The sequence below is a fragment of the Eleutherodactylus coqui genome, chromosome 11 (assembly GCF_035609145.1).
Source record: "Eleutherodactylus coqui strain aEleCoq1 chromosome 11, aEleCoq1.hap1, whole genome shotgun sequence".
In the NCBI taxonomy this organism is placed as follows: Eukaryota; Metazoa; Chordata; class Amphibia; order Anura; family Eleutherodactylidae; genus Eleutherodactylus; species Eleutherodactylus coqui.
In genome coordinates this window covers 41,135,866-41,155,416 of record NC_089847.1, presented here as the reverse complement: position 1 = coordinate 41,155,416, position 19,551 = coordinate 41,135,866, and the positions used below count along the sequence as shown (strand labels likewise).

At 42.5% G+C, this 19,551-nt stretch overlaps 1 protein-coding gene across 3 annotated transcripts in view; it reads right to left on the bottom strand.

Moving 5' to 3' along the window:
* Window positions 1-381: 381 nt before the first annotated feature.
* RPGRIP1L (RPGRIP1 like) overlaps window positions 382-19,551 on the bottom strand; it is a 133,149-nt gene continuing 113,979 nt past the window's right edge. For all 3 annotated transcript variants that reach the window (XM_066583914.1, XM_066583915.1, XM_066583916.1), the window contains 4 exons: window positions 12,632-12,818; window positions 12,029-12,113; window positions 4,074-4,207; window positions 382-1,016 (listed from right to left, as the gene is read on the bottom strand). In XM_066583914.1, coding sequence (XP_066440011.1) covers window positions 925-1,016; window positions 4,074-4,207; window positions 12,029-12,113; window positions 12,632-12,818 — 498 coding nt within the window. In that variant the 3' untranslated portion in view covers window positions 382-924. The remainder of the gene's footprint in view (window positions 1,017-4,073; window positions 4,208-12,028; window positions 12,114-12,631; window positions 12,819-19,551) is intronic.

Below are 19,551 nucleotides of genomic sequence, written 5' to 3'. Positions count from 1 at the left end.
TATGTTTTTACTGCAGCTTTGAAAAAAAAAAATTGCCCCCGAATAATTCTTTTAACGATCGCGGTTATCGGGAGTGCGCAACACACTGCACGGAGATGGACCCCGTATATGACAAACTGCTATCCCTCTGTACTGAAAGCTTCTGCCAGAAGCAAAGTGCCTCATTGAGGATGCAAATTTACAGCCCAGCCGAATGTTTATAGATTTGCAGTCATCTATATCCATATAAACAAGGCCTAATGAGTTTTCTAAAGAGGTATAATTTACTGTGAACTATTTCCTACCTGATCCATCTGTAGGTTTCTGCCCGAATGTAATTCATTCATGTTGCAGTTAATTGTAAAAAAAAAAACATTAACTCAGCATGTAATTAATAGAAAATGTATATATATTAATCCTCTTACATATGCAAGTAAAGCAAAAAAAACGATAAATTTAAATCTATAAAACATTCTGTACATACATCATTATACAATCATATCAAAGCGACACCATATACCAACACATATAGACAAAGGAATCCCAGGATGTTTTGTGTATTTTGCAGCTGGTCCAATCTTATACGGTTCTGCCAGATAAACTAGGGTGAAAATTGTGATTGTATAATTTTCTACATAACACCAAATGTTAGCGTTTTAGCACACATTCCTGCAATATAACCATTTGCCAAGTATTTCATGCAGAGAACCTCTTTTAGAAACTGTTAAATATTTATGTGACTTTGCGCTTGATTGAAAACAACAAGAATGTGATTATTAAAGTGAAAAACGTGGGTTAGGGTAAGCGATATGTGGCCTGGATTTCTCTATTAAATTCACTTTATTATCAACATATTAAAAGCTGGTTTTTAGGATCAAAACTGGAACAAATCTGAAGGAAGCAACAAAGTTCTGCAATCCCTTTTCCACACATAGCCCTGTCTTTTTAATCCTGCATCAATGAGCGAAGCGCCTCTGCAGCTTCCACCGTCACGGTCATCTTACCAATTATATTCTCTCCAGACACTGAATCATAAACTGGATCAGGAAAGAGAAAAAAAATATATATAGTTAACAAAACCACAATCTCGCCGGAGGCTTTTTCCTCTTAAGGCACATGAGGCCAGTTATCTATAATAGACCATCATACTAAACCATTGTGTCATCCAAACATGCATTATCAATGATTACGCCAATTATCAATAATAATAAAGTGGCTTGTATAAGGTAAACCCTCCTCGCTTGGCATGTGTTCCTAGACTGGCTGTTGTGGATTCCATCATGGAACACTTTCAAAATAAGCCATGTGACGTACGCGTGTTTATTGTGTAGATATGAAAGACAGATGGGTTGGGAGAGCATGAAAAGTGCTCCTTGCCTTTGGCAAAAGACACTCAATAAAAAAAGATTCCATCGTGGTTGCTCGCTATGTCTCTTCTGATACTGGCTACCAATCAAGACAATAGGCAATATATCCATGTCCTGAAGCAGCAAGAAATTCTAATTAATGTATGGCAAAACAGCAATTTATAATGGATGGATGGATGGATGGATGGATATGAGAGAGAGACAGATAGATATGAGTGAGATAGATAGATATGAGATAGATAGATATGAGATAGATAGATAGATAGATAGATAGATAGATAGATAGATAGATAGATAGATAGATATGAGATAGATAGATATGAGATAGATAGATAGATAGATAGATATGTGATAGATAGATAGATAGATAGATAGATATGTGACAGATAGATAGGTAGATAGATAGATAGATAGATAAATAGATAGATCATAGTGACCTATGCATGAACTCTAAACATTTTGGTTAATTGATAGCTGTTGCTTCAACAAACGTTGCATAAATCAATAGTACAGAGGAACATAAGACACTTTGTAAGGGCTTAGTCACACGGGCGCCGATGCGCCCGTGTGACTGAGCCCTTCCTGCAGGAAGAAGATGGCCGCACTTCAGGACAGACAACTCCCCGCAGCGCTGAAGAAAGAACACATGACCGGCAATTAAGCCGGTCACATGTTCTTTCTTCTGGCGCTGCAGAGAGACGTCCGTCCTGAAGTGCGGCCGTCTTCTTCCGGCAGTAACACGGGTGCCGATGCGCCCGTGTGACTAAGCCCTAATATTGTCAGAAAAAATGCTTCCTTCTCCACTTATCAGGTTTCTTCCCTCCTAAGCCAATCACTCACTTTTAAAGAGAAAACTGCTAAACTATGTCTTAGTAGATACGACAGACTAATAGCTCCCTGAGGGATCAGATTACATGATGCCCATAGAAGTCTATGGGGAGGCAGAAGAGGAATAGCAGATGATAGTAAATTTACTGTCTTACAGTTACTAAAAAAATCACATCTACACTGCTCAGTAGTTCTTTAAAATGACATCAATGCTGCTGTTGCTTCTCTATGAGGGATAGTGATAAAGGAGCAGAATCTTTTCTACTTTCTCAGGAAGACATCAAAGTAGCTAGTTTCTACCACTAGTTCAGGGAAATCTAAGAATTAGAGATGAAGCCTGCAAAGGGGAAAAGTTCAGGCTACAAGTCTTATACTGGTCAAATGTAGTGTTATGTCTGATGTACACACAAATTCAGAAAGCCATCTGAAAAGTCAGCTATCCCTTAACTAAGCGAATGTTAAGGTGTTAATCTATGGAATTTCTCATCACATAGAACTATTTAATCTCCAACCAATAATCATTCCTCTCAAAGTGCAAGGGGAAGGGCATGTTTGGTGGAAGACGAGACATATTTCATATGCTAATTTACCTCTTTAATAAGCCTTCTGAGATTGATTGCTGTGTGTTCTCACTACTGGATTGTAATTTGTAATTTAGGATGTACTTAAAGAGGTTGTACCAAGTTATAAACATATTCCCTATCCACAGGATAGAGGGTAATTTTATGATTGATGGAGCTCCGACCAATAAGACCCACAGGAATCCCAAAAACAGTGGTCTGGTCGGTCCTCAAGTACAAAGGAGTTCAGGTCACGCAGGCGCACTGCCGCCCCATTCACTTCAATGATAGCAACAGAGATTACAGCGTTCAAGCTCTTCGGCAATCTTTGATGCTGTCAGTAAAGTGAATAGACTATCGGCACACCTGCGTGACCTCCGCTTCATTCACTCGGGGACAGATCACACTCCGTTCTTAGGATCAGTGTGGTTTGCAGCCATTGGACCCCCACCAATCACAAAGTTATTCCCTATCCTGTGGATAAGGGCTAATTTTATAACCTGGCTCTACCTCCTTAATATGACATAAGACTGCCGTGGCGTCTTTTCTTAGATGTCTGCATTGCACCATTCCTCTTTTATTTCTCCTGGAAGTGTATGAATAAATTGACAACTTAGGCATTACGACTACTCTCCAGTAATCAGTACGTGCAGGGACACACCCTATTAAAAATGGGAACGGATAACGCTTAATGGTCAATTTCTTCAGATTTTTCCTGGAGTAATCAAAGAAGAATGGCGCAATGCAGAGATCTTTAGCAGGAAAAAACCAACTTTCTCTGCGTCTATTATATCATCAACATTATGTGAAAATCTAGAATTTGACAGTAGGACTTAGCATTTTAGAAACTCATCCAGAATTTAATATTTACTGACATGGAGTGACTTCCATATTTTAAAGATTTATAGGTGATCTTGGTGACTGCTCCACGTGAGGCAGTTTAGAAGCAAGTAAGCTTCGACCTACAGAAATAAGCATTTGCTTGTTAACTCTGTTTAACCTGTTGAACTACAGCGTTGCTATACAGCTCCATAATCGTTTGGGAAAGAAATATGCCGAAATTGAGCGCACAGGTTGTCAAACTCAATTTCAGAAGCCAGCAGAAGATTAAACTTAAACTGACGAGAAAGTTGGGAAGAGAAGCTTAGGAAAACATTAAAGCATTTTTATCTTCAAGTGGAAAGCAAATTACTTCCACATGTCTTAGGCTCTGGTTACTATTGCATCACAGCTAGTTAGCTTCACTTGGATTTTGCCTGCATTAAAACTTGATTACTTTTCTATATCATGATGATATAACCCCGGGATGTGCAGGTGGAGACATGCAGAAGACACCTACTTTCAAGGTCTCTGTTGATGATATCCTGACCCATCTGTAACATATCTCTCAAGTTGACAATGCTAAAGCCAATGTCGTCACACTCCAGGTCCTGTTCATCTTCGGGTGGGTCACTGACCACCGTAAATTTAATGCTGACAGATAGAAAACAAGAATCATAAGTCTAGACAATAAAGCTAATTACATTTTATAAAAGTACCTTAGCAAAAGCAGAATATTTTTTTTTTTTTTTTTAATTGCAACAGTCCAACCAATCAGGTATATTTACTGGAAATAGGTTATTTTGATGTAGTGAGAAATGTGCAACATTAGAAGTGAATCGCAATATACAAAGGAATAGAAGTCACGAGGAGGTTGGCGATTTGTGTTGCCATGCAGTGAGATATTGAATATGTCTGTCTAGTTCTCTGCCAAAAATCATTGCTTTGTGGGCTTTTTAGGGCAGCAATAGAGAAGCTGGGAGGACTGTAAATACTGCTGGAAGCCACAAAAGTACAAAAAAATTGACCCAATGTTTTAGAAATTCCTGAAAACCTCTTAGTTGGTGGAAAGGTTACTTATGATTGCCTCATTATCTTCCACCCATTTTTGCTTGAAACAACTCATTTTCTTTCTTACAATTTTTACATTTTTTTTTACAACTCAACTGTAACTTCTTGCTTTTACTATTATTAGATATCTTTTGACACAAAATAGGTAAGCCTCCTGATGCATTTAACAGACGAATGGGAATCTTTTCAGATAAATGGTCCAGTAACACAAGGACCGTTCAAAGTTCCTAGAATGGGAGCCACTATTACAAAGCGCCCCTCCGTTCTGAGCAGCAGCTCTCTCTCTCTGTGACATTACTATGTCCTAATAGGGCATATGAATAGGGGTTATTTCTTAGCATAGCCACTTCAGAGGCCCTGAAGAAAAATTTAATGGGCAGGATATGTGGTAAAATGTAAAAAATAAGCCATAATCACCTCTTTACTGACTGCCTGGTCTAGCACAGGAGTCCAAGTGCCTGCTGCTCCGCTCCTGGAGGAAGCTGCAGTGGTCACATGCCATTCATTACGAAAGTGACTGCTCAGCCAATAACACACTGGAGCGATAACGTGTCATTCATTTCATTATCACAGTTGAAGCCTGTGATTGGCTGAGCAATCATGTGCCCAGCGAACAGCATGTTGCAGCTTCTCTTAGGATCACAGCAGTGGGGACCTTGGGTTCCTGTGCTGGATTAGTGCAGCCAGTAAGCAGTCGAGTAAGGCTTATTTATTTAAATTTTACCATGTCTTCTGTTTGTTGGATTTTCGTTATTTTAAGTCCTCGAAAAATCCCGATAATGGTTCTACCATTTTTCCTCAAATTGGACATTTTCCTAGTAAGGCCTTAGTCAGACGGGCGTTTTTTGCCGCGATTTGCGCATGCGTCCGGCGATTTTATAAAACCATTGCTTTGCAATGGTATCGGACACATGAGCGCTTTTTATACGCTCGTCCGATAAATTATAGAACAGAAATCGCAGATCGCACCTATCTGCGATCTGCGATTCCTGTTCTCTTCTCTATATGCGCTCAATGGGGCCGGCGGCAGCAGCGCCGACCCCATTGAGAACATATAGAAGACAAATCATTCTTCTCTGCCACAGCTGTAACAGCTGTGGCAGAGAAGAACGATGTTTGCCCATTGAATTCAATGGAGCCGGCAATACAGCCGCCTCCATTGAAAGCAATGGGCTGCCGGCGAGCGCAGGATGAATTGTCGGGAAGGGCTTAAATATATAAGCCCTTCCCTGCAATTCATCCAGAAAAGTGTTAAAATAAAGAATATATATATACTTACCTGCTCCCGGCAGCCGGAGTTCCGTGCGGCCGTACTGCAGTGGGTGTGAAGGGGGTGTGAGTCAGACCTGTCCCCTGATTGGCTCAGCCAATCAGGGGGCAGGTCTGACTCACACCCCCTTCACGCCCACTGCAGGCCGGCCGCGCGGAACTCCGGCTGCCGGGAGCAGGTAAGTATATATATATTCTTTATTTTAACACTTTTCTGGATGAATTGCAGGGAAGGGCTTATATATTTAAGCCCTTCCCGACAATTCATCCCACACTCGCCCGCAGCGCATTGCTTTCAATGGAGCGGGCTGTATTGCCTCTCCATTGAATGCAATGCACTGGACAGCTCCGGCCCGTTTCTAATGAAACGTGGCTAGGAGCAGATTTTCGGGCGATTTTCGGGCACCGGTCATGCGATTTGCGGATGCGCATCCGTCATGCGATCCGCAAATCGCGCGAAAAAACGCCCGTCTGACTAAGGCCTAAAGCTTAAATTGCCCCTCTGGTCTCGGAAAAAAATTCTGTCCCGGGACCATCTCTGGCGTCCTTCCATTTTGCTGGTTTCATATCCTATTTTCAGCTGCCAGAGATGGCAGAGGCAATCTTCAGACTATCTAGTCCCCACAGTGCATTAGTTGTATTAGACTACTAATTCTCTATATCTGCTTCTTGATTAATCAAAGTGGATCACATGATCAACACCGGACAATCAGAGAGCAGTTCACAGTCTGCATGAAAGGGGTTCTGACATGAAAAAAAAATTTTTTTTACTTGCCTTGCCTGGCCAGGACCGATCATCAGGCATGTCCCCTCCATCGGGCAGCTTCTTGTGCAGCTTCTTGAAGCAGAGCTGGAGCGGTCAAAATGACCACTTCCTGCTCTGCTCCATCCGTCAGCCACTTCCGAGGTGAACGGACGGGCGCCACGTCACAAGCAGTGCTTGCTGTGGGCGGCCCGTCCGTCCTGGCTGAACTCCAAGTTCTGCGCGTGCGCAGTGGAGAGGTGGCCTGTCCTGACTCCTGTCAGAGAGCACCTGTCTTCTGCGCATGTGCGCAATCCCGGAGGGGGGCAGCCTGTCCTGGCTCATCGGAGGAAGAAGAAAGCCTGCTGGGAGATGACCCCCGCTGCACAACAACAACAGAAGAAAAAGGTAAGCATAAGGTTTTTATGCTTTAACAAGCCAATAATCGTGGGTTACCCGTCTCCATTAGGCAGACCAGGGAACAATGGCTGCTAAAGCATAAAAACTTTATTCGTGTCAGAACCCCTTTAACTAGTTCGAAAATTGCTGCAGGCACTATGAACAGTCAAAACCGAGACTCGGGACTGATGGATCAAAGCGATGGCAGAAAAAAACAACTGTGAGTAATCAAACCTCCTCTTGTCCCATGGCAGAATTTTGTCCCAAATCCAGAGAGCCACTTTAAGGGTCCCCCACTTTTTGGGCCCCTTTTTACTGACAAACTTTACAATTTGTGTTACAACAACATAACAGCTATAAATAAATACACAAAAACCTCTAAATGCTAACATAGCAGTGATCTGAGTAAGCTTACAAATGCTGTTGAACAACATTCTATATAGTTTACCTAACATATACTATTTTACCCAATGAAGGGGTTATTACAGTCCCGAAATGTAAAGAAGAAAAAAAAAGTGTTATTTATTTTTTTGACAAAGTGATTAATAGAGAATCTGTCCCACAAACCCTTCTATGACCTGACTCTGGATCAAAACTAACCACAGTAAAATGCTGCTTCCTCTGTAAAATGTGGAAAACACACACCCTTGGTAGCTTATGAAATTTAAGAAGGGCTTTTAAGACTGAGAAAGATGTATGTGTTCTTTAAGCTGTATTTCAACATCCAGACTTCGTGGCCAAGCTTTATTCCTCCTTTAAAATACTTAATTGCAGGGCAATGCACAAGATGCTTTGAATTTGCGGTTTGTGTAACAGTCAAACTCCATTTTGGGCTGGCTCTGGGATCAGAATGCAAGACATGGCGGATTTTGATGTTTCTTGGCAGCACAGATCAAACTATGATCTGCTTGTAAAGATAACTGGTTTAAGGTTCTGAATAAACCTCATTTGATTATATTAAAAGTGGATCTTGGCTTCTTCTGAGTAAAGCAACAAAAAAAAAACGTTAACAAAAAACTCTGAGAAAACGTTCTAATTTCTGTCACATTTGGATAAATCTTTCTTCCCTTACAGGGCCAACAAACAGTATTATTACATACACAGTTCACGGTGAAATAGTCATTGATCAAAGGTAATTAGTAGTGGCGTTAGTAGTAGTTGCATAAGTAACATTACCCAGGTCCAGGCCAATATGACAACTAGCCAGCAAAATTGGATGGATGGAAAGATCAAAGGGGTTGTCCAGGATTTTAAGAAATCAAATAGTATTATATATATATAAAATTAGTCTTTTCTCTTTTCAGGAAGAGCGCCCCCTTGTCCATGGGCTTGTCTTGCACTGCAGTCCTATTCACTTAAAGCGTAAGGGCCCTTTTACATGGAACGATAATTGTTCAGATTCACAAAGACATAAAAATCAAGATGCAGTTGTTCGTCTATGAACGACTGCCGGTTTACTTTGAATAGGGGTAAAAGCACAGGAGTGATGATCGCTGGGAGTATCGTCGGGCCCTTTGGCGTCTAACAATCGGCCAGTGTAAAAGGATTCTAACTAAACTTTTAAAAACCGTTGACATGTCACAGTGCTATGTCAGAAGTTTTGATCAGTGGGGACCAGGTGCTGGGACCTCTACCAATTGGTCTGAAAATTGTGCCCGTTCAGCTGTTTCTGACTTGTATGGACTCTGAGGGGCCTATGGAGTCTGTCCACCAATTGCTGATGACTACAAAGCCACAGCACTCACATGAGCGCTTCTGCCCATTTGTTTTAGTGATTGGTGAGGGTTTCAGCACCAGGACCTTCACTGATGAAAACCTCTGACTAGAGATGAGCGAGCACGCTCGGATAAAGCAGTTACTTGAGCAAGCATTGCTCTTCTCAAGTATCTGCTTACTGGTCCGAGCAGGCTCGGGGGGTAGAGAGAGATCTCACTCACTCTCCCCCTCGCTACCCCCCGTCGAGCCTGCTCGGACCAGTAAGCAATTACTTGAGAAGAGTGATACTCGCTCTTCAAAAGTTTAGTAGCACTTTTAAGAGGAATATGCTGCAGTAGCAGACACAGCTCTTGGTCAAAGGTGGTGCTATTTCTAGAAGAAAAAAAAGCAGACCCTTTTTCCTAATCCTCGATAACCCTAGGTACTCTCTGGAGCATTCATCATTTGAGGAATTGTATTAAGAAAAAAATCTAAAAAAGATTGAAAATATAATGGACACCTAAAATACATAAAAGAATTTAAAAAGTTGTCATACAGCAGAAAATAACTTATTTTGTTAAAAATCTTCTTGTAAACAGAAGCTAAGGGATTCGTACTATACCACAAGGCACGAGATCTGTGAAAATGGACTTGACTCATTTTGGAAAAACACTCCAAATTTGCATACATTACACATATTGGTCCTTGATTCCAATATGAACCATGTAATTCATCATTTTCCTCGTGATATATTATGCCTGCTGCCACTTGAATTTTAGATCTCCTGGAAGGAGCCTGAGCAGGCGGAGGGACAGCTTGATACTGTTGCCTTGGACTATTGACACTCTCTGCTCAACCCCTTCCTGGAGATTCAGGGTAAGTCCACATGCGTTACATGCCGATTTACTGGCGGATTGTACTGTATATGCTAAGTGTTAATTTCATCTTTGCTACACTGAATGTGGTGAAATCTGCAACAAAAATGTACGACAAATCTGCAACATAATGAGCGTGCTGCGGATCTGAGAATTGGCATCAAACTTGTTTATCTCCATGGAAAATGTCCGCAAACCAGATCTGTATCCGCTATGTGTAGATTCACCCTAAAGCCTCCCTCACACAGGCATTTTGTACAGCGTTTAGTGCTGCTTTTTCAGCACAGCGCTAATCGCTGTACAACACTCCCATTTATTTCAATGGGGCTGCTTACACAAGGCTGAAAACGCTGCGATTTGACAGCATTGCATTTCTATTTTTGGCCGTTTTCAGCCCTGCGTTGCCCATTAAAATGAATGAGCAGCGGTTTCAGCGCTGCTAAAAATTTGGCACAACTTGGTACCGCGCTTTTGGCAGTGCTAAATGCCCTAGCTACACTACCTGAGTCAAAAAAATTTAAAAAATCAATACTTACCTTGCAGGTGATGTTGCTGTCCCCAGCGGTGCTCTCGGGACTTGTTACCCTTCAGGGGAACTTTCGCTGGTAACGGAGATTCTAAATCCCTGCCTCCAGCGGGAGATTGCTCTGATTGGCTGAGTGACAGCCGGCTGAGCCAATCAGAGCCAGCACTGGATGTGTCCAATCACAGCCATTCATTCATTGATTGGCTGTGAATGGACACATTCAGCGCTGGCTCTGATTGGCTCAGCCAGCTGTCACTCAGCTGACTCAGCCAATCACAGCAATTTGCTGGCTTTACAAGGTCTTGAGAGCGGCGCTAGGAAAAGCAGCTTCACATGCTAGGTGAGTATTGATTTTTTTTCTTTTTTTAAGCAGCCTTGGCTGCATTTTCAGCTGTGCTGACAGAAAGCTGGCATAACGCATGCCAGCGCTGCTGAAACTGGGCGGAGTCTGCAGTAAATGCAGCGTTGAAAAACGCTGAGTTTCTGTAAATGCGTGTGTCACGGAGCCTTATTTGCACAAAGTATTACATGCGCACGGATAATACGCAGTGATTTCAAAGTGTTCGTTCACATGAGCATATTTTTCCAAATGATGTGCAATCACGTGAAACCATACGTGGCATGTTCTATGTTAGTGTGTATTACGCGCTGTAGAAGTCAATTGAAATCAATGGGTGTGTGTAAATCCTCATGTAATAACCAGGAAACCTGTGTATTCTCTGCATGTTTATGCAATAAATCAATGTGATATACAGTGTATATGAGCACAAAAAAAACAAGGGTGAAATACGTGGAAGTGATTTTCTGTTGCGTAAATATTATAATCTTTATTTGTATAGCGCCAACTTGTTCTGCAGCACTTGCAACTGTTGAAATGCGCTTATGCCCGTGTGAACTGGCCCCTAAACGTTTTAGCAGAAGCAGCATTATTAGAGTTACCCTTTAAGTAATATAAAGTTGTAGCGAAGTTTAAAGGGGTTTTCAGCTTACCGCACATTTCCCCAATAGCTGTAACTGTGCTAAAATAACAAAAGAGCTACACTTACCTGTCCCTCTGCCGCAGGGATCTAGCGCTATCACCAGCAGCCAGTCAGAGGTTGCAGGGTCAGCATTCTGTACTCCTGGCATCATGGCGCTAAGGATGTGAGCGTTGATGCCGTTTCATTCATTTCAAAGGGCCAGACAGAAAAGGCTGAGCGCTGTGCCCGACTATCTTTATCTGCCACACTGAAATGAATGGAGTGGCACGGTATAATTCATATCAATGGGGCTAACAGAGAGCCAAGCACAGCGCTCAGCTATCTGCCTGCGCCATAGAGAGGAATAGAGCCGCTGCTAGGCAGGTGCGATCAGCGGCTTCATTCCCCACTGCACTACTCAAATGCGAAACTGAAACTTCAACTGTAACATAGGGAAGACACTGGTTCCCCATTCTTGGGATCAGTGGAGGTCTCCAGCGGTTGGACCCCCACCGATCTAGGAGTTGTTGCCCATCCAGTGGATGGATGAAAACCAAATAAAAAGTCCCATTGCCGGATTACCCCTTTAACCCTTTCCAATCCAATTTGTATCCTGATTTTCCTAGGGGGCTTACTCTTCTTCTGCTGTTATACAACGGCATGAAGTGACATGTTGGATAGACTCCGACAGCAGAGAGGCTGGCAATATACAGTAAGAGAACCCCGACGGGCATCTTCAAACATCGGAGCTGTACAGCCTTAAATCATAATGTCTTTGGATGTCAGACAGTGGATTGGAAAGGGTTAACACAACAAAGTCCATTGAAAAGCTACTGAACAGACAACAAAAAGTTCTGTGCCACAGTTTATTTAACACATTATATGTCAAGTTAAACGTTGCTACATCTGTACATAGCGGTTAGTACAAAAGGTCTATACCTTGCATTGCTGGAGTTAGGATCCTGTAGTGCAGTTCTTATCCCGTCTCGATTTGTTTGATTACTTGCCTTATCCAGGTGAATCACTGTGGGGGTTTACAACAAAATGATTTACACATGATACACTTACACAAAAATGATCATTCATGAAAGCGGTTCTCCAGGACTACAAAAACATAGATACTTTCTTCCAAAAACAGCACCACCCCTGTCCATGGGCCATTTTGGGTCTTGCAGCTGAAGTGAATGGGACTGAGTTGCAGTACCACACACAACCTGTAGACAGGTGTGGTGCTGTTTTTGAAAGACATCTCGGCCATATTTTCCTGATCCTGGATGAACCGTTTAAAAGTGGACTATTTTAAAGGAAATGTATCATTAATATATGACATATTCTTCAAGTTTTAACTATTCATTATAGTATTCACACAGTTATACTGTTTTACCATTCATATACAGAAAACATCTTGAAGCATTCAGGTTTCCACACTAGCCACTACAGGCTGGTGCTTCTATCCCTTGTTAACATAATTTCGTATATGGCAGTTCCCAGTACAGTTAACACATGTGACAATCTGCTTCAAGTGCATCCAGAATAAATTACCGCTTGTGTAATTGTAGTGGATCTTCTTCCCATCAGTGGGTTTTGGGAGGGAAACTGGGGTCTCCTCAGCTGGCAGATTGCACAATTTATATTCCACAAATAATCTTCTTATGGTTTCATTCTGTGCTACTTCTGAATTGACTTCCAGACTCAAGGATGTGATCTCAATGCGGATTCTCTGTGAGAACTAATAAGAGAATAGAAGGGAGAAGAGAAAAATATCATCCCGACACCAAGATATCTGCAACTGACTGAAGGGACATTGGCTTCTACCTATGTTTGTTTCACATTATTTTTAGCTACACTTCTTGAATCCGAGCCGATTCTGTCATTTTTCCATAAATTTATAGACTTTGAAAAGATTATAAACTTGTTAAAGGAAAAAGCCTCTTTCTGCAGTCACCAGCTTCCCAGGATATAGCAATAGCTGGAATTGTTCAGAAGCTCGGTACTCACTGAAAACCAATATCAACTAAGGGTACTTTAATATGAAACAACTATCGGGCACCTATGTGCCCAACAGCCATCCCAACAATTATATAGGAACCATAATCGCTCACTGAATGGAAGTGGAGCGCACCGGAGATCTCCTCCAGCTGCTCGCCTCCATTAGGTGTAAACAGGCTTGGTTTTAGGGTGAGCTCAGAGCCAAGTGACTCCGACAAGTGAGCGATTCTTAATCACTTGCCCTGTTGGGTCCATTGTTGACATGGGATGACAATTGCCTGAAGTTGCTCTTTTGAACAATCACTCAAGCGACTATTCCCCTTTGTAAAAGTACCCCAAGAGGCATGAAAGTCTCCGCAGCATTTCCGCAATTAAAACCATGGCAAAATCCACACTATTTATGTGTGGATTTTCCCCTGCAGCGGATACAGCCCATGTGAAGGTGCCTTAACCCCTTGAGTGGCACGCCCGGAAATTTTCCGGGACGAGCTCCACTGCCCATAGCGATAAAGCCCGGAAGATTTCCGGGCTATGTATCACTATGGGAGCTGCAGAGCACAATGCCACAAGCTGTGACAGTGTGCTCTGCCTGCACAGACCCACAGAGAACAAAGCAAGGGCTTTGAAAAACCAGCAGAAGATATTGCCGGCATATCGGCAATGTCCTGCTTTGTTTACAGGTTGCCATAGAGACCATCGGCTTGTCAGAAGCAAGCTGATGGTCTCTGTGGCAGGGAGAGCTTGGTGCTTGGCTATCAGAGGACAGCTAAGTACCAGCTCTTACAGCAGAGATCAGAGAAAACCTCCGATCTCTGCTGTGTTAACCCTTTACATGCTGCAGTCTATGTGACTGCAGCATGTAAAGGGCTGTCACTGCAGCATGTAAAGGGCTGTCACCATCAGACCCCCGGAATGTGATCAGGGGGTCCTGATGGGCCCCTGTGGAAGTCCCCTAAAGGGACAAAAAAAAAAAAAAGTTTAAAAATTATTTTAAAAAACATTATAAAAACACTTAGTCTCCCTTTACTTTGTAAAAAATCAATAATACAATCACACATGTGGTATCCATGCGTCGTAATGACCCAGAGAAGGAAGTTAATACATTATTTAACCCCTTCATGACATGGCCCCTTTTTTTCTTTTTTCCCCATTTCTTTTTTTCCTCCCTCCTGTTTAAAAAATCACAACTTGTCCCGCAAAAAACAAGCCCTCATATGGCCATGTCAATGGAAAAATGAAAACGTTATGGCTCTTGAGACGCAACTGCAAAACTAGTTGAAATTCAATGATTAGACCATTTTAAAAAACCTGCCCTGGTGGGCACGACAGGGTGGTAGGAAACCCGCCACTCAAGGGGTTAAATGTGTAGGTTGTGTTCACACGTAGCTGATTTCCATCTAATTTTGTTGCTGAGAGAACTCAAACGGGTGCAAATAGCAGCAAATCAACGGGCACTGGGCTGGTTTTGAAAAAGTTTTGAAAAAACGCAGGCATGCTTTAAAGCGACCCTCCGGTTTTTGGACAGTTGTTCTTTACTGCTCCCCCCTTCCGCCCCATTATGGCTGGTTTCAGGCCCTGTTTTCAGCCATCCAAGATGGCTACAGCAATTTTCTGACTACCTAATGCACACTGTGCACTGCTCTCTAATTGGCCAGTGCTGATCACATAAGCAGCTCTGGCCAACCATAGTGTAGGTATAGTGCATTAGTAGTCTAACACTACCAGTACACTGTGGGGATTAGATGGTCTGAAAACTGCATCAGTCAACTTGCACACCCGAAAACAGGACCCAGATCAGAGAGGTGGCAGAGAACAGCTGCAGTTAATACCCCCCTCGTCCTACCCCCCCCCCCCCCCCAACTTTCCTGTGTCAGGACAGAATTAATTTTGTAGGGTCGCAGAACACTTTAACACTTAAATTTCTGTATAGATAAGACATGATAAGGCCAGCTCAGGTATTGACAGATTTTTTGATAATACGTGGAAAAGTTTTCTCAATGCCAACTGTTCTAGAGAAATGCAAAAAACTGCAGAAAACTGCACAAAATCTGGCAAGAATGAACTTGTGAAATGGAACAGATCTGATTTATGGCAGCTCACATGGAAGTAGTTTGATTTTCTCCTAACATCCAAATTGCATTAATTCATCATTCAATATATTTATACATGAATCATCTTCTTGTTAACTCTTAATGCCAAAGCAAATCTTGAGACTTATGAATATTGTCTTAAAAAGCATCCTAATATATAGAATTTCTGGAGAATTTCATGAATGTTTTATATTCAGCTCAAGCATATCATGTGGATGGAACTTACAATTCCTTCCTCGCTGCTGTCCTGAGCCCGAGGTAATATAGAGATGGTATGGCTGAATCTGAGCGTATGATCATTTATTTGCAGTGAATATCAGATTACACAAGAAGCTAGAAAAATTACAGAGCAAATGGATCTGCTGTCAAGGCTACTTTTTTGTGGGTTTCTAGTTTTAAACACAGCAGCCTTTCCTGGTGTGTAATGATCAGAGGACTGCCAAATACCTTTCAAAAATCCACACTGAAAATGTAAATAACCGAGGACCTTGAGCAAGGAGCAAAATACTGTTAAAATAAATTCTCCCATGGAGAAAAGATACTTTAGAAATGAAGCTGAGTTAAGTGGAATTTCAAAAACTTTGGAAAAAAAAAAAAAAGAAATGCTTGGACCGTCCCCCTTCATGAGCCACAGCATCGACTAATATCTGGCACACATGTAACGGACCCAGCCCATCTCATAGGCGGCCATCCATTTAAATGCCTACCATGTAGTGATACGTTTACTTGTTCTCCCTGTAGAGATCCAACTGGGGCAGGGAGTCCTAGGGTGAAGTTGCACATGGCCAGTCCGTTGCGACTGTCCCATTTATCTGAATGGGGTTTGCAGAATTCCATGTACTTGCAACAACCCTATTTGAATGATTTTTAGTCACAACCAAATCTGCCAAGTGAGACTATATAGCCTTCAAGGCAGTGCTCTCTGGGAAAAAATACAGGGTGATCATAATTAAACTAGAGTTGTTGAGAGGTCATTAGCAAAAAAACTAGTAGGCAGAAGCCAATAAAAGTTGGTGTGTCTATACTTAGTAGGATATGGGGTTTAGATTTTGCAAAGACCAAAAGTAAAATAGTACCACATGTTGCCACCAGGGGAATATTTGGCGCTTTAGTCGAATGGTATGGAGTATATAATGCTGCTGTTGAAAGGACTCTGTCAACCTGTTATTCAGATTGGTATAGTACGAATGCAGCGCTGTAACTCTCACATTGCCTGAACGCACCTTGATGGTTGAAGGGAATCTGTCGTCAGTTCTGCGGCTATAAAACCACATACACCAATAAAACTGCTAAATAATGCACATTTCTAAAGTTATTTTATTAGACATTCTGGTGAACTCATACCTTTAGAATGAAAGTATTTACATTTCCCACACTGCATGCAAATTCCCGGCGAACGGTCCGGTAGGTGGGCCAGACTGTTTCCAATGCTGCCCTCACCGTGATGTGGAGACGGTCATCAGATCAAACTCTCCTGCATGCGCTAGATGCTCCAGGACCAGCGCAAGCGCAGTTGAGATTACTGAATCTGCCACAAAAAGGAAAGATGAACTGGGCAAGGATCAGTCCCGCAGCTCCCAGCGCATGTACAAAGGTTTGACTGCTGCGTTGATGACATGGAGGACTCCTCATGTCAAAGGAGCACTGAAGGTCAGCATTAGAGGAGGTATGCAGGCCAACAGAGATGGTTCAGCCAGCCCAGAGACAGTCTGAATAACCACCGGATCACTTGCCGGGGCTTTGCATGCAGTGTGGGAAATGTGAATACCTTCTTTTTGAAAGGTAGAATTTTACAAGGATGTCTAACAAAGTAACTTTGGGAATATGCATTACTTCAGTGTTTTATGGGTGTAGGTGGTTTAATAGTCATAGAACTGATGACAGGTTCTCTTTAAACTTTATTATCAGCAGGGTAGTAACAAATTAATTGAACACGTACAAGCAGCGCACATTGTACCATATCTATAGGTTTTTCTAACAAGCCAAATCACTGAGCCATTGTGCAGTAAACATAATCCTGTCCCAATCTACAGTGGCTGGTTTACGTACACCTACATCTTACACTTCAACAGTACCACACATTCCCCTGGTGGCAAGGTTTGGTACCGTTTTCTTTGAGAAATCTAAATTCCATACCCACTGAGCATACACACCAGCTCTTATTGGGTTCTGCAGCATGTTTCCGCTAGAGAGCTTTGAACACTTCTATTTTAATAATGATCACCCTGTATGTAAATGAGCTCTCCTTTAAGGCCCATTTACACCAGCAGATGATCGCTCAAACAACAGTTTTAGTGACAGCTTTGAGCGATCATTTTGCATAAAGTATTAAGTAGCTACTCAATCAAGTGTGCAAATGAATCCTTCCCTGAATGTAGTTAATAGCCCAAGGGCTATTATCTGTGCTTAGATCCTTTGTTCTCCACGGGGAAACAATGCTATCAGCACTCCCCGTAGAGAACTGCTGATAAGAGTGAAGGACGATTTTTAGGTTAGCTTGAATTTAACAATCAGCTAGCAATGCTGGGGAAAAGCGCATGATGGGCGCACATTAAAAGGCCCATTTAGACACAACGATTACTGCTCAAAATTCGCTCAAAAGCAGTCTTTTGAGCGATAATCGTTGTGTTTAACTGCACTTACATCGTGCAGTTTTCGTTAAGCCGTCGCTCATCGCTGTCTTTCAGCGTGCTGAAAGACAACGATGAGCCTTATCAGGGATTCACAGCGTGATACAGCTGATACTATTGTTTCAGCTGTATCCCGCTCCCTGATGACAGCTGGGTATGAAGAACACAGCAGTCCAGCTCTGTTCTCCATACCTGACACGGAGCACTCAGCTGTATAACACCCGGGCGCTCCGTGCAGAAAACATCTGGATGCAGAAGACAAGTGGGAACACCCCGCTTGTCTTCTGCATCCTCTGCACGGAGCGTCTGGCTGTTATACAGCAGAGCGCTCCGTGCAGAAAACAGCTTGATGCAGGAGGCAAACGGGGACACCCCGATTGTCTTCTGCATCCTCCGCTCTAAGCGCTTGGCTGTATAACAGCTGGGTGCTCGGAGCGGAGAACAGCTGGATGCAGAAGACAAGCGGGGACGCCCCGCTTGTCTTCTGCATCCTGTGCTGGCAGTGCAAGGTGATCGCACATCTTGAGTGATCATCTTGGGCTGCAAATGACACAACGATTGTCGCTCAAAAGTTGCTTGAGCAACATCTTTTGAGCAATAATCGTTGTGTCTAAATGGGCCTTTACAAGCACCGATTATCGCTAAAACGATCGCCGATTAGTGATCGTCAGCTGGTGTAAGTAGGAGAAGGAAGAAAAACTGTCTCTCTTGTGGTACCTATTGGTAATCTATTGTGTAAATTGATGTCTGACCCTTTACAGAACCTTGAAACACAACTAAACCAAATATACCATCTCTAGATACCTGTTTCGGAGTTAGTGCACTCTATCAATAGAGCAGGCTACTAGTTGGCTGGGTGAGATGCCTTTGACGTGACTTGTGGGGTCGGGGTTACTAGTTCTCCTTGTAGAGATCCCGGTGGTGTAGGGAGTCTTGGTAAACTTTTCTGGCTGCCACAGAGGAGCTATTTAGCTGGATGCAGCTACTCCCAGTAATAACAGCTGATCAGCAGGGGTTTCAGAAGCAAGCTTCATTTTCAGCAGCAGTTGTAAATGATGATTTACATAAATGTCATGTTACACTCACTTTAAGATTTACTGTCAATGATCAGATCATAGGAGATCAGAGCATAGTACATACATCATAAAATAATAAGAAAATAGATGAACATTGGTTCACATCATCACTTAGAAGGGTTGTCAAAATTCACTTTGTAGCCTACATGAAGCTTTAGTATTTGCCCAGAATCAGAATATAACTTGTAGACACTCTGTATAATACTTGCAGGGGAGAATACCACCATAATATGACATGTTACAATCATGTTCCTATACAGATTGTGTATAAATCTATGACCAAAATAAACCATGTGCGCCTCCGTGTTGTATTATGGATCTGTACTGTAATGTCATGTGCACAGGCTTGTTGTACACGTAAGCATGTTGTTTGCTTCATATACAATTTGGTACTTTTTTCCGTGAGAAGCATATACATCTGTGAGTCTAAATTCAGGCGCCCAGCAGCGCCAACAAGCAGGATACACACACTACAATCATAGAGAGGAACAACACACATAGCAGACGTTGTTGGAGCCTGAGGAGAGGATTAAACCATTGGAGACCAGGAATGCATCTGTCGACTACCCTGCACCACCAGGGAAATAGGCATCAATCTCTGTAATTCCCCAGACCACCAGGGAAATTCACTGGAGACCAGGTATGAATCCTTCCAATAACCTACACCACCAAGAGAA